At 48.7% G+C, this 16,095-nt stretch overlaps 1 protein-coding gene across 2 annotated transcripts in view; it reads right to left on the bottom strand.

Annotated features, from left to right (window-relative positions):
* Positions 1-8,857, bottom strand: part of UBE2O (ubiquitin conjugating enzyme E2 O) — a 42,592-nt gene extending 33,735 nt beyond the window's left edge. For both annotated transcript variants that reach the window (XM_080923774.1, XM_080923773.1), the window contains exon 1: positions 8,399-8,857. In XM_080923774.1, coding sequence (XP_080779900.1) covers positions 8,399-8,803 — 405 coding nt within the window. In that variant the 5' untranslated portion in view covers positions 8,804-8,857. The remainder of the gene's footprint in view (positions 1-8,398) is intronic.
* Positions 8,858-16,095: the final 7,238 nt, after the last annotated feature.

The following is a 16,095-nucleotide window of genomic DNA, read 5'->3' on the forward strand; positions in this document are numbered from 1 at the left end:
AACTTTCTGACCGCCAGAGGCTGCAGCGTTCACCCCGAGAATGCACTGCCATCGTGTCTATACCTAACTCAGAAGTGGCTCCCAAGAACTCACTTTTATATACACAGACGAAGCCAGATGACAGAGTGACAAAGGCTGCTGACTCACGGTGGCTGGCACTTAGTTATCAGTGGTCTAGTTCTTCAGCTTTTCTGGATGTCTGCAATGTTTTCATATGAATAAGCTGGGAGCATGTTTTTAATCCCACAGACTTGGGGTGGGAGGGCAGGCAGCACAAGACTTTACACTGCAACGTCTGACGTGCTAGATGGCTTGATAGGATGTTCAACAGGCATCTAGGGAGGTGATGCAGACGTGGCCCTCATCCAGATGCAGGTACCAGATGCACTCAGAACCCAGGGAGGGAGAGAAAAGAGGAGGAGACAGGAGTGGAGGGGAGAGAAGGAGAGGTTGAGCAAGACTTCTGGGGAAAAATGAAAAGAAAAGAAAGTTAGCTTTAATGGGAACTCAAGTCCCTTAAGAGAAAGTCTCCAAGGGCATGGATGGTCAGGCTGCTGAGATGGCTCAAGGTGTAAAGGTGCTTGCTGCCAAGTCTGACAACCTTAGAGTTTGATTCCTGGAACCTGGAAGGTAGAAGAGAACTCTCACAAGTTTTCCTCTGACCTCCATATGTGTTTCACGGCATACATGTGCCCACACATATAAATACAAAATAAATGTCAAAAGTCTGAGAGCTGAGCTTAAATAGCATCAAAGGTCTAATGACTAAGACAATCGGCAACTGTGATGACCAGGATTCCATAGCCACTTATGACCTTTGGAAAGCTATCATATGCAGTGTGACAGGCCAGATGGAAGGCCAAAGGAGAGGGATCATAAGGAAATGGGAGGCAGACAACCAATTCCACCAGCACAGGACTGGAATGGCCCAGAGGCCAGGAGAGGTTCTCCTCCCTAGCTAGAAGATGATGTCATCAACCTTCAGGGCCCTCCAGGTCCCTTAAGATATTAAGCACAAGTAGACAAATACAGACACTTCTAGCTCCACATATGCCAAGCCTGATGCTCCAGGAGACACAGCTGTGTGCCTGTAAACTTCCCATCCGGCCTGCAGGGGCCAGCAAATGAACTGGGTGAGAAGGCCATGGAGGCTGCTTCAGCAGCCCTGCACATCCCAGCAGAGGCTCTCACAAACAGCTCAGAAGTCAGGCAGAGTGACTGCCAGAGCCCCAGGCTCTAGCTGCAGTATGCAAATGAAGGACGCTTTCTCTGAGGGAGCCTGCAGGAAATCTCTGTCGTGCTGGCTGCTGTCTTGTCTTTCTGGGCCGGTTGGGTAGGGTTGACTGGCTCTCCCCCAACCTCCCAGCGTGACTCAGTATCTTAATTTTTTTTTAAACCTTTAAATTGCCGTAGTCAGACTGTTCCCCAGATGTGGCTATGTTATCAGCTTGAGCCAAAAATGACACAGCAAGTGCCTTCAGTCCCTTGACCCAGCTATAGAACAGCAGATGCTGTTGTTGCAGTCTTTCAAAACAGGCAAACAAACTGACTCTGCCCAGTCATATACATAACCAACTAGATCTAACCCTAAAGGGTAGCCATTCCACATTTACTGCTCACTGAGTCCGTGTAAGGGACGGAGTGTTTGCCCACTGTGAGAAGCCTGATGGAAGACCAAAGGCAGAGGTCTATTAAATCATGAACTCTTGTCTTGAATTATCTTCCCCTGGAAGACCACCACACGCTTGTGTCTAGGACTCTGGGCAGCCTGGACACACGTGACTAAGGCTTCATTAAACATGGTCACCCTGAGTTGAAGGGCAAATAACCTTGAAACAGATAAATTCAGACAACCATTGATGTGATTCAATTTTACTCTGAATTACAAAAAAAAATTCCAGTAAGCACTTGGCTCTTTCCTGTGTAACCACACATCAGGTGGTTCCTAATAGACCCCTGGGGAAGGCTGAGATGTCAGGTAAGGAGGGGTTCTGAAGGGCACTACTGTAGTATTGAAGTCTCTACTACTGTTCCCCTCCCCCACGCTACTAGACAGAGCCTGAGGAAGGAGCTAGTCAAAAGTCCTCCTCCTGAGTAAGGGCAGTGACAGTGCCTGAGCTGGCGGCTCTTAAACCTTCCCAAGGGCTATTTCCTCACTTCAGACCGCCAGGCCCAATTAACCGTCCTAAGAAACAGCCCAGTCACAGAGCAGGGGACTCTTAAAACTCCCATGGACCTAACAGGAGCACAGATCGCGTTGTCCTGGGAGAAACCCACAGCAATTGACCTGACTCCCATTCTGAGGGGACCACCAGGGACAACTGACACGGTCATGTGTCCATAGTCATTCACATTACACACTTCTTTTCAAAAAATGTGGGCCCCAAACAGGTTCCAGGGGAGTCCATGAGGCCCAACACTGTGTAAAATAATAAAAGAGAAAGTTCTCGATCAAACAAAAGTGAGAAAGGAAAAAGCAAGGACATCAATGAAGCAGGAAGGCATGAAACACCTTGCATGTTCTGAAGCAGAAAACAGAACACAGAACACAGGGAAGAAAGAGGCAGAACTGTCTTTCCCAGGAATCTTTCCTAGCCCTGATTCATGAGTCAGCATTCCCAGCATCAGGGGGACAGAAGCAGCAGCAGAGGGACAACAGGTCAGGCCAGAGTCCCACTGTGATGGTTTTCAGGGGATACAGAAGCCATCTTGCTTCTAGAGGTGAAAGGTGGCACTCAGACACTTGGACTGAGGCAGGCTAGTGCTGTATTCACTTAACATTCTAGGGAATCAAAGGTTCCCCAGAAGCACAGGAGAGGAGCAGTGTGCTCAGAACAGCGTATGGACTGCCCACACCCTGCCCCACTAAGGCTCTTCATATTCAGCAAGAGGATGGCTGTGCCAACCTTTGTGATCCCTGTATGTTCAACAAGGATGGATGAACCCTGAACCTTTAGTCTCAGGTAGACAAATGACATTTCCTTCAGCCTGTTTTCAGGTTCCTCCACTTAGGCAGTGTGTTTGTTGCTGGGCGAGTCCCTTAGCCTGCCTGACTGTTCCTCACTTTTCTCCTCTGAACCACAAGGTCAGTAACAGCGTCTTGATCAGACCGTTGCAGTGAGCACTGAGTATAGCATCAAGTGCCTGGGGATAGGTTTGAGCTGTGATCCTAGGACAAAACATCTTTCTGATCCTTGGGATTCACCCTATCACCTCTTGTTTGGAAACTTCAAAGAGATCTTCCAGCCAAGTGTGGTGGTGCACATCTTTAATCACATCATCTGGGGAGGCCAGTCTGGTCTGCAGCTTACACAATTCTTCAATTTCAGCGTAGCCAGTGCTACATAGTGAGACTATCTTAAAAAATACTATTGCTGCTGCTTCTGACAAACAGGACGATCGATGACAACGAGGACGATTCCAGATTTGGGGAACCAAACAGTCAGCTGTGTACCTATAGATTTGTTCTGCCTGCTCCTGGAGGTGCTACATTAATTACGGATTACTAAATCTCTTTCAAAGTCACAAAGCTATGAGATTTCATGGGCACTGCTGGAAAAGGCTCCAGCGTTACACCTGTCACCACTACTCCCACCCCACAACACAGGAGTAGGAATTCCCACGTCACTAAAACAAGCTTTCCAAGGTGCCTCTTTGCTGTGGCACCACCATGTGACAGAAAAGCAGTATTCTGAGCCTCAGGACCAAGCAGCCATCCCGGGCACAAGCAGGGCTGTACTGCTGACCACTCCTCCAGTGTAGGCTCACTCTGGGGCTAGAGACACATCTCTAACCTGCCAGTGAAGAGCTGAGGCAATGACTGTTGAGGCCAACCGTTCCAAGTGCCAGCCATGGAAGCACCCAAGGGTTTTGACTTTCAACTGCAATACAAACACACATCCCTCATCTGGTCAAAGTGCCTTTGAGTAAGGGAATTACCACACAGAGACAATTGTGGCCTCAAGGCCAAGGAGTTAGAAGAGAGAAAATCAAGGGACAAAGTAAAAAAATCACAAGACAGCTGTTAAGAGTCTCCAAGCTGTGATTCTATCTGAATAAAATGCAATTTAGAACCACTTAGTCCTGCATCTTTAACCTTATATAACTCCTTCCTGTTACATCACTAAGAACAATTCCTTTTAATGGGCCCCTGCACCTGGACAAGTGAGACAAACTTCTTGGGCTATGATGCTACACCTAAAGAGCTTTCCCCATGGAAATGCTGGCCTGAGTAAGAACCAAAAATAAACTGCAAAGCCAATTCCGGAGGGACCTGTCATCAGGGAGCTTCACACACACCCCACACCAGCCTCACAAAAGCAGTGTAATCAGCAGGCAGCTTGAATTTAGAGACAGAGTGTTGCGGCAACTTAAAACACAAGAGGTGGGTAAGCAACAGTGAGGTGTGGTGGCCACACGGGCCTGCATTCCCAGCACTGGGGAGGTGGAGGCAGAAGGATCAGAAGTACAGAGTTGTCCTCTGCTACAAGGTGAGTTTTTAGACAGCATGGGTGATGTGAGACCCTGTTAAGGGAAGGGAGGAAGGGAGGAAGGGAGAAAAGGGAGAGAGGGAGGGAAGAGAGAAACAAGCCCAAATCAATACCTCCAGAAAGAAACCTGAGCTTGAACTGACTGACAGCAGTCCAGCTCTTTCCTCCTAGGACTGCTCTATCCCAGCATGATAGGTGGAAATGGAGAAAACCTCCCTGTCTAGCCAGGGCTCAGGGCAGCTAAGGGGCTGTTGTTGTTGGCTTTATTTCAGAACAGTACTCAAAGGGTGAGCCAGCAGTGCTGGAAGAGGGCAAGCTTCCATAGAGGACACCCAGCCAGGTGAGAAGCTCTAAGCCAAGGAGTAGGCCACCAGGGTGAAGTCAGAATGCTGGGAGAGAGCTGGGAGGAACTTCTGGCTGTTAAGTCCTTTTGCTGGGGTGTGGTTGGGGGAAAGATGTTTTTTTTTTTTTTTTAACTGGGTCTATGTTCTGGAACTCACTATGTAGACCAGCAGGTCTGAAGCTCCCATAGATAGAGGAGAGTGCTAGGACAGAGGGTACCATCACACCTAGCCGTTCTTTAGGTTCTAAAAAAGCTTAATCCTGGCTGCTGGGAGCTGTGGGACAGCCTCAAATCCCGTGTTGTGGGGAAGAAAAACTTCATTTCTGCTGCTCATTTATAGTGGGGAAAAGAAGGAAATAGGGCTTGCTGCCCATCCCTTAATTATCTTTTATAAATATGTTTGCTAAAAACGTACGTTTAGAGATGGGTATTAGGGCTGGAGAGATGTGCCAGCAGTTAAGAGCACTTGCTGTTCTTCCTAAGGACCAAAGTTCAGTTCTGAGCACTCATGTCCTCTTTCGGTTTCTGCACTCAAACTTACTCATGTTCACATATCCCTACACACACACACACACAATTAAAAATAAAAACAAATCTTTTTAAAGAGAAGGAAGTATGCTAGGCATGGCAGACACACTACTAACTACTTGGGAAGCTGAGGCAAGAGGCTGTGTTTCAGGTCAGCATGGCTACAATAAAGGCTTTTAAGAAAGGAGGGCTGGGGCTGGAGAGCTGGCCTCCTCCAGGTCTTGAGTCCAGTTCTCAGCATGGTGGTTCACAACCATCTATCTTGAGATCTGATGCCCTCTTCTAGCATGCAGGTGTATAGACAGAGCACTCATATACATAAATTTAACTAAATCTGTAAAGAGTATTAAGCTAGTATTCATATTCTCCAACTGAACATGTAAACTACAAAAATACCCCAGAAATGTGAGGAATGCTCCAGCAAACAGGCACAGTTAAAATTATTCCAATAACTACCAACTTTTTTTCTTTCAATACAAAATCTCTCTGTGTAGCCCTGGCTGTCCTAGAACTCACTCTGTAGGCCTTGCTGGCATTAAAGAGATCAGTTCGCTAGGATTAAAGGTGTGCACTGCTGTTGTCAACTTAAAAAACAAACCCAAGAAAAAAAAAAGATTCCTAAAAACTGTCACTAAAGCTGCATGTGGTACTGTGTCTTTAATTCCAGACTCAGGAAGCACAATCAGGTAGATCTCCAGGATAACAAACTGTCAGCCACAAAATGCCAGTAAACAGGGTCCTTCGACCTCAGGACTCAGATACTTTGGTATACTGTCATCCTGAGCTTAGAATGAATGTGGTGCAGGAGGGCAGGACAAGCTCCCTAAACATATGGCTGCAAGGTTCCAGGACCCACCTCTGTCCTGGGCCCACAACTCGTGGTGACAGACACTCACTACCTATAAATGTACAACCTCCACAAAAATGCACTCTCTTACTCCTTCCCAACAGCCCTTCTTGTGACCTGCAGTGGAAACCCCCAGCCCACCCCTCCTTGGAGTCCCTTTGCTGGAAGCTATAAGGACTACAATAGTGAAGGAAACGCTACCAGAGACAAGATGGGCTCCAATGCAATCCAACCAAGTCAACAGGGAAGCTTCAAAACCTTCCCCAACACATGTCTTTTCAAATTGTTTTCTATACAACTCCAGAATGAGCTTTTCAGGTCGGGGGAGGCAGAGGGAACACAACCCATAAACAAAGTTAACCATCAACGTCAAGAGGAACAGGAACAACAGACAAAGGAAAATGGCAGCGCCCAGTGGCAGAGCTCCCTCAGCCAGGGTAGGAGTCAAACTTCTGGGGTCACTGACTGATGGGATATATTTCCTGAACCTTACAGAAAACCGCTGGCCCCACAATGCAGACACAGAAGGAGAGCAATAACCCCTTTTCCCAGACACAACACCGATCATTTTTAATAAGCATTCTTATTAAATGGCACATTTTCCAAATACTTTTGCAAATAAACTCAGTTTTCATAAGAATCAGAAGCTGTTGCCTGATTTACACGTTTCTGAGGAGAAACCGAGGTTCTGTGTGTGTTGTGTGGATGTGGGTACACACTGGTTACTGAGAGATGCTGCTATCAGCAATCACCCCTGCACAAGAACTAGATCACAGCCTCTACTCAGGAGCCAGGCTTTTTCCTACCTGGTCTCCTGCCATCTCCGTCCGCAGTGTCTCCCTTCTCAGCATGGCTTGAAGCCGTATGCCGCTGCTGTCTTACCCAGTGTGAGAAGCCTTTTTTGCTTGTTTGTTTTCTTTTTGAGACACGGTCTTATTATGTAGCTCTGGCTGTCCACTATGTAGACAAGGCTGGCCTCAGACCCAAGAGATCCTCCTGCCTCAGCCTCCCTAGTGCTGGGATTAAAAGCATGAGTCACCACACTCTGCCTTACATTAGCTTCTGAGGAGCCTCCTGCTGGTGTGGCTCCTCCATACTGTCTAGGCTGAGGTGAGAATATCTTAATTTCAAGGCCAATCTGGACAATTTGTCAAGATTTACTCTCAAAATAAAGTAAAATGGTTTAGGAGGTAGCTCTATGTCAAAGTACTGGTCTACCACCAAGTCCCTGGGTTCAACCTTCAGCACTGCAAAAAGATACTGAATTAACAGCCTTCCCCCAAAGCAGACCTCTCACTTTCCAGGGGCCTAAAAGGAAGCAGGCCTGATTCATGCTTAGAAATGTTTCCTGATGGGGAGGGGCAGGAGAGGGAGAGCTGTGAGGTAAAGATATGTGAGAGACAGATACAAAACACACAGCCAGGAAAACAAGCCTGCAAACCAATCTTGGTTTAGGTTTACGATGACAGTCCTCTCTTGTAGAATTGCTTCATTCACAAGCTTCTTCCCAAAACAGTGGGAGAATATGTTATTTGCTTAACATCTCCAGGTTAAAAAAAAAAATACAAAAAGATGCGACAGCTTTTCCCATTGGTCCCTCTCTTCTATCCATGATTTCATAGGACACCCCACCCCAAGAAGTCCTTAGACACCCAGTGGCAGCTGCCACCATCTCCCTCAGTACTATTAATATCATGGCCCCGGACTGTTCATCATTTTCCTCACAAAGTTCTCCGCAGTAATTCAAAGGATGCAGCAGGGTTAAAACAAAAAAAAAGACATCGGGCCGCTGCTCCACCGTGCATTCCGTCAGCATCTGCTCAACTTCTTCGCGTTTCACCTCTATCTTTGTTTTGGAATACCCACAGCCAAGCCCTCCCCGGCACGGCCTTCCCTTCGGGAAGCACAATGCAGCATGGACCTCCTTCAGCGGTGGGGGTTGTCAGCAAAACGCCGCACTAGTGTAACGCCGAACCCGCCTCAGCGCCCGAGGAGGTCCCCACGGGCATCCGTGAGCGTCCATCACCCCGAGGCCAACACCACAGCCGAGCATCGCTCGCAAAGGCCCCTCCCCTCGCCCCGAGCCGGCAGCCTTGCCGGCGTGCGCGCCCAGGCCGGTGTGATGACGGTGCACCGGGCGCTGAGGCGGCGTTCCCCCCGAGCCCTGCCGACCGCCCCGGCCCGCCTCACCTTGGTCTCCTTCACATGCTGCTTGACGCCCTCCGGGTACCACTGGACGCGCACGTAGCCGCGCCGCAGCGGGCTGGCCCGGCCCTCCTCGTGGCCCGCGCCCCCGGCCTCGGAGCAGCCCGAGCTGCCGCGGCCGTCCTCCTCGCCCTCCGAGTCCGAGTCCTCGCCGTGGATGAGGCGCACCAGCCCGAAGTGCACGGAGCCGCGGTAACGGCCCGACACCAGGTCGTGAGAGAACAGCAGGCGCTGCGAGCCCGCTTCGGGGCCGGAGTCGGAGGACGGCCCTGAGGTCGAGTCCGTGGCGGGCGCGGGCGGCGGGGCGGCGGCGGGGGCTGCGGCCGGGGTCGGGGCGGCGGCAGCCTGGGCCTGGGCGGGAGCGGGTGCGGGCGCTGCGGGATCCGCCATAACTGCTCTGCGCAAGTCTCGGGCGGCGGCGGCAGCGACAGCGGCGGCGGCGGCGGCGGCGGCAGCCTAAGGCGCGGGGAGGCGGGGCCGGCGGCGCGGGGGCGGGGCCAAGCGCGCTGACGTAGCCTGCGTGCCGCCGTCGTTAGGGCGCCGGGATGCTGTTGCTAGGAGCCGCCGTCTGGTCGCTAGGGGACGCTGAAGATGCTTGGGGCGGGGGCGGAAGGACTGCCGCGGGGCGTGGCAGGGCTGTAAGAACGAAGAGGCAGGATCAGGCGAGAGGAAGGGTAGTGACCTACCGGAGCAGAGGGGCGGGGACTGCACGCTAGGCTGTCTATTAACTTCTTTACAAAACAGAATGCCTGCATCTGACTTGGTGGCCACGCCTTTAACTCAGCACTCCAGAGGCAGAGGCAGGCAGATCTCTGTTATAGGCCAGACTGGTCTCAGAGCAAGTCCAGGTTACACAGAGAAACCCAGTCTCGAAAAACCAAACAAATTTTAAAAAAGAAAAAAAATGTGGTTTAGTGGTGGCACACGCTTTTAATCCCAGCACTTAGAAGGCAGAGGCAGGAGAATCTCTGTGGATTTGAGGCCAGCCCTGATTTACAAAGTGAGTTTCAGGACGGCAAGGGCTACAAAGAGAAACCAAAATAAATAAGATTAATTTAAATTTAAATTTATTATGATTTTATATATGTATAGGATGTGTGTGACGCAAATGTGCTATTGAAGTATATAACAAAATGGAGTTGATGCTCTTCAATTTTATATGGTATCTGGGGACTGAACTCAGGCTTGTGTGGCAAATGCTTTTCCTACTGAGCCAACTTCTCTCCCCCTCCCCCCCACTTTTCTATAATAATATATTTTGGGATTTTTGAGGCAGGGTCTTACTATGTAGCCCTGGCTCGCCTGAACTCTCACTGATCCATCTATCTGTGTAAACTCACTTGTAAATCAGGCTGGCCTCAAACTCAAATCTGTCAGCTTCTGCCTCCCAAGTGAGTACTGGGATTAAAGAGTGTGCCCTCACTCCTAGTCAAGTACAGCAAGCTCCCTGGGCACCCCAGTCAAGTTGTAACCCTGCAGAGTGACAGCATCTTTGTCCTCTAGGTGCCCACATGTGCCCACACTCACATACACAGATATAACCACAATACAGCGTTTTGAAGTCGATGTCAACGGGGTGTGGTAGTGCATGCCTTGAACATGTGCCTAGAGGACAGTCTAGTTGGGCACATAAAACAAATACTCATTAAACAGCTGAAAAGGCAACTCCAAGGCAGCTTGTAAGCAAGGCTCTAATAGATAGGTATAGAATATGTAGAGTCCCAAGCAGAACTGGGAAGGTCATGACCCCTTAGGAATTGGTCTAGAGGTTGTGTTGAGAGCCCAGAGCCAAATGAGAAAGGGCAGCAAGTCAAAAGCACCAGCGGTTTGCCTTCAAAGCCCTTTTGGTGAATCCATATCTCAATGAGGCTTTCTGTACACAGCAGGAGGGAAAATTGGGAGTGATTAGAAGAACCAGGAGGATCTATGTGGGTCTAAGGCCAGCCTAGTCTACCTAATAAGTTCCAGGATTGCCAGGCCTACATAGTAAGACCCAGTCTTCAAAACAAAACAAAACAATTTTTAAAAAGTAGGAGCTGTGCTTCCAAACCTTGGCTGTTTATTGATTGCAATGGTTTGTATATGCTAGGCCCAGGAAACTGCATTATTAGGAGGTGTGGCCTTGTTGGAGTGGGTGTGGCCATGTTGGAGTGGGTGTGGCCTTGTTGGAGTAGGTGTGTCACTGTGGGCGTGGGCTTTAATACTCTTGTCCTAACTACCTGGAAACCAATCTCTTCCTGTCTGCCTTTGGATGAAGATGTAGAACTCTCAGCTCCTCCAGCCCTACATCTGCCTAGACACTGCCCATGCTCCCTCCTTGATGATAATGGACTGAACCTCTGAACCTGTAAGCCAGCCCCAGTTAAATGTCATCCTTTATGAGAGTTGCCTTGTTCATGATGTCTGTTCACAGCAGTAAAACCCTACCTAAGGCAAGGACCATAGCCCAGGCTGGTCCCCTCCTGCACCATCAATTAGATTTGCTTTTCCTGGAGGGACAACAAACCTAAACTAAGACACTGATGATCTAAAAAGACAAGCAACTGAACTCCTCTGTTCCTAAAACAAATATTTTGGGGAGTGAAGGAGCCATGGTGCACATCCGGAAGTTGAAGGACAGCTTGCAGGGACTGTTCTCTCATCAGTGGGGTTCTGGGGATCAAATGTGGGTCATCAGGGTTGAGCACTTACCCTCTGAGCCTTCTTGCCAACCCTTTTCTTAATTAAATTTTTTATTACAATTTGTTCTTTATTTGATGTGTGTGTGTTTGCCCATGCTCTAGCATACATGAGAGGCTGGGGGAGGGGGCTGGGGAGCAGGTATATGCCACAGTATTCCTGTAGGAGTCTTAGGCCAGTTTGGGTTAACTTCTTCTCCCCTCAGCTTTCTTGCATGTATGATAGCAATACCTGCATCGTTGCAGTGCTGAGGTTATGAAGTAGAACAGGGCCTGGCATATAGCTCTCCCACCGACATTTAGTCATTACTCTAATGCTGAAAACCCCTGCCTAGACTAAACTGAAGCCCAGCAGACCTGTTATTCGGCTACCTTATGGTCAGCTCCTTATCACCACTGTAAAATAAAAATAGTAATTCTATTAATTTGGTGCTTCACCTTGGTAAGGTCCTAGAGCCTTAGACACATTCTCAGACAAAGGATTTCTAATGGGTTGTTTGGAGGGAATTAAGAATACTCAAGGTGTGCCCCCCATAATCTTTCCCAATCAGAAGCACTTTTTTTGAACATTTCTCTAGCACCATCCACAGCAATTAGCCAGGTGGTCAGGCTCTTACAAAGGGAAAAGAGGCAGAACCCGCACGTTGGATAATTTTGGGGATTCTGGGGATGTTGAAGTACACTCAGAGAAAAATGAACATGCACAGGGCTGGAGGGGCAGCTTAGCAGTTAAAAGCACTGGCTGCTCTTTCCAAAGACCCAGGTTCAATTCTCAGCAACCAGTTGAGAATTCACAACTCCAGTTCCAGGGGATCTGATGCTGTCTTCTGGGCCTCCAGCACTGCATACTTGTAGTAGCAGACATACACACATTTAAGCACCCATATGCATACAGGTCATTAAAATTTATGCCCAACATGGTGGAAAACCCCTTTAATTCTGGCTGAGCCAAAGCAGAGCTCTGTGAGTTTGACAACAGCCTGGTCTACCAACCAAGTTTCAGACACTGTCTCAAAAACAAATAAAAACAAATTTACAAAAATTAAAAAAGAACCTGCATAGAGCCAGGTCCATAAGATGCTCTGAAACAAATACTTAAGTGCGATTAGTCTCAGGCAGGTTGTTCATGGACCCAAAATTTGAAAATTCAAGTATTAAACACATACACACACACACACCCTTTGGCTAAAAGCTCAAGGAAAGCTGGGCTGTGATTTAAAAGCAAGATTGACTTTCAAGTGAGAACTTTTTCCCCAAGGTAGCATGGTCATAAGTTAATATTAGCTGGGCGTGGTGGTGCACACAACTTTAACTCCAAGTATTCAGGAGCCAGAGACAGGAGGATCTCTGAGTTTGAGACCAACCAGTCTACATAGTGACTTTCAGGACAGCCTGGACTATAGAGATGCTGTCTCAAACCAACCAACCAAACAACCAACCAACCAAACAAACAAACCTACAAGCAAACAAGAAGTTAATACTGTAAGAGCTGGGAATGAAGGTTGAATGGCAGAGTGCTTGCCTAGCATGCAGAAAAACCTGAGCTCCATCATCCCTAAAGAGATGGCTCAGTGGTTAAGAGCACCGACTGCTCTTCCAGAGGTCCTGAGTTCAATTCCCAGCAACCACATGGTGGCTCACAACCATCTGTAATGGGATCTGGTGCCCTCTTCTGATAGACTTCCCTGTCTCTGGTAAACAGAGACAGTGTACTCAGATGCATAAAATAAGTCAAACAGCTACACAAGAAGTTTGAGGTAAGCCTAAAGCTATAGGGATTCCTAAAAACCAAAGCAAACATTGCTAAGAGACAAGTTCTCATTTCCTCACAAAAATCTGGGCAATTTCACTTTTGTAATAGAAGCCTCTTAAGTACCATTTTTGGTAGCTGAGTGAACACAGCATCTCAAAACAAAGTCCCATCTCTTTGCACACCCTATAACCTAACCTAACATTTATTCGGCATATATATATATTGGAGTTGGCATCATGCCAGGCTCTTTCACATATTGTATATTGTCATCACAGGCATGCACACTCATGCACAGGCATATTAACCCACCTTACTAACACAGGACCCCAGGTGCCCACTGCCTAAGGTTTCAGGTACTGATGGCTCCAAGCACAGGCAGCATCTTGAGGCTCTGCCAGACCTCCCTCTGAGCAGTTCCTGATGGCAGGGCATTAACCACCTGTCCTTTTGTCCTAAGAGGTAGAAGTGGGGCTGAGGAAGAAAACTAGAGGAGGAAGGTAGAACAAGGCAGGGCCAAGGCTGCATTTAATGTTACAAATCCGAGAGAGCACCGGAGAAATGGCTTAGTGGGTAAAACACCAGCCGAACAAGTATGAGAACCAGAGTTTGGGTCCCCAGCACACGTGGTAATGCTGGGTGGGAGTGGCGACCTACCTGTAATGCCAGTGCTTAGAAGGGATGGCCAGAGCAAACTGGTTACTAAACTAGCTAAATCAGTATGCTCTGGATTGATATGGGACCCCATGTGCTGGGTGGTTTTATGTCAATTTGACACAAACTAGAACCATCTGAGAGGAGGGAACCTCAATTGAGAAAATGCCTCCATATGATTGGGCTGTGCACAAACCTGTAGAGCATTTTCTTAGTGACCGATGGGGAAGCCCATTGTGGGTGGGGCCATCCCTGGCCTGGTGGTCCTGGGTTCTATAAGAAAGCTGACTGAGCAAGCCATGAGGACCAAGCCAGTGAGCAGCACCCTCCATGGCCTCTGCATCAGCTCCTGCCTCCTGGTTCCTGCCCTGTTTGAGTTCCTGTCCCGACTTCCTTCGATGACTTCCACTTGTAAGTGGGGAGCCAAGTAAACCCTTCCCTCCCCAAGTTGCTTTTGGTCATGGCGCTTCACCACAGCAAAATTAACCCTAACTAAGACTCCCTACTTCAATACATTAAGGTGGGGAATAATGCAGGAAGGTAGCTAACATCCACTCTGGCCTACGCATCTGTAAGCAAGCAGGTGCACACTCACCCAAACACACCGTGCCCCCCCCAACACACAAGCATGCATTCACACCGATGCATTCCACACCGCACACAGAATCTAAGTGAGTTTTGCGTTTTGCTTTCACGGATGCCTGTGTTTGTTGAAACAGTGTCCTTCCCTCCTAATCCTTAAGTACTGACACTCCAGGAAGATATGCCCCATTTAGTCCACGGCTCCTGGTAATAATGGTTAATAATAGCGTCACTCATTGAGGTGTGACTTCATGCGCCGTTCTATATTCAATGCTTTGCAATAGATTATCCAGAACCTGTCTGGGCCGGGTGCCTCTGTCTCAGTTGTGTTTATCCCTGGTGTAGGACCTGGCAACAGCACTGGGGTTTGCTCATGTGTCACGTGGGCACATACAAAAAAGGTCTCCCTTTGGTGAGTTTACTGTCCTCGCAATGGACTCTAGGCATTGAAGCCAGGAAGGGGAAGAACCCTGGTTCTACCCAGTTTGAGCTCCGTGGGAGCCACTGTAGAGACGGAACCCAGGTGCGCTTCCTCTGATGTCCAGCAGGGGGCGCTCCCGAGAAGTGCCCCACTACAACTGCAGCGCCCGCGTCTCAGCTCCGAGCCATTTCCCTAGGAACTGGCCCTTGGCAAAAATGTGAGGAAAATAACTCCAAATGGCATAGTGCAGGATCTGCAAGGCCGACTTCACGTGCAGGCTTCATAAAGTAGAGCAAGTGTGGCCCCTGTTTGGAAGCTTTGTTGGCCCAGGGACCTGTGTCCTACCCCCCCCCCTCCCCCGGCTTAGGCAGATGTCAAGGGTTCAGCACTGGCCACTCCCAACTGCTGCAGGCCTCAGGTCTGGGATCAAGGCGGGACTGTATGAATCTCCTCCAATCCCAGCCCTGTTAGTGAGTCAGCGTGCCTTTAGCCAATGGTGTCTCCTCACCACCTCTGCCTGCCACCCAGGTCTGTACCTGACCTCGACATCATTCTCCTGTCTGGGAAGGAGTCCTTTTTATTTTTGAGGGCAAGAGAGGACATTTCCACGCGTGTGTGCATGCGCTATTGCTAAGAATTCTGCATCAGTCTTCTTACGTGATTCATGGAGCCAGGGTGTCTCAATCAAACCCAGAGCTTGCCAATATGGCTAGTTTTGCCAGCCAGCTTGCTCTGAAATCCCTTGTCTCTGCCTTGTACAGTTAGAATTACAGGTGGAGGGGGCTGGAAAGATGGTTCAGCGGTTAAGAGCAGTGGCTGATCTTCCAGAAGTCCTGAGTTCAATTCCCAGCAACCACATGGCAGCTCAGAACTGTCTATAATTACATTTCTAGGGAATCGGACACCTTCACACACTAATGCACATAAAATAAAAATAAATTTAAAAAATAATTACAGGTGGACTGCTGTGCACACAGCATTTACCTGGGCTCAGGGGGTGAACTTAAGTCCTTGTGTTTGGATGGCAAACACTTTTAACCAGAGTCATGGCCCCAGTCCATTGTTAAGAACATCAGTGCCTCAGAAGGCTGAAGAAAGATGGTCACAGTAAGTTTAAGCTTAGCTTGGGCTACAGCAATAGACCAGGTTCTAGGCCAGCCTGGGCTATGTATGGTATATGGTCTACTTTGAACACATGCACAGCCACTCGCACATGTGCCCCGTAGGGAACATCAGGAGTGACCTTGCTAGCAGATTCTGTTCCTCGTTCTTGGTGACATTTGCTGCTGCTGTCTGTGGTGCCCCTTGGGTTCCGGAACATGTCCTGATTCTTCCTGTCAATGGCTCTTCCACAAGCAGTGCTCACGCCAAAGCCGGGCTGTCAGCATGGCGAGTGTACCTTCCCCACTGTGCACATTTTAAGGTTCATCCGAGTTGGAACTTACACCTGCATTCCTCCCAATGGCTGAGGAGCACCCCATCATACACATTATATATATAAATATATATACATATATATGCAATCTGTTTATGCATACATTCCTACAAAGGGACGTCAACTTTTTTTTTTAAAGATGTTTTTATTTACTTCATGTAC

Source organism: Micromys minutus, assembly GCF_963924665.1.
Source record: "Micromys minutus genome assembly, chromosome: 10".
Lineage (NCBI taxonomy): Eukaryota > Metazoa > Chordata > Mammalia > Rodentia > Muridae > Micromys > Micromys minutus.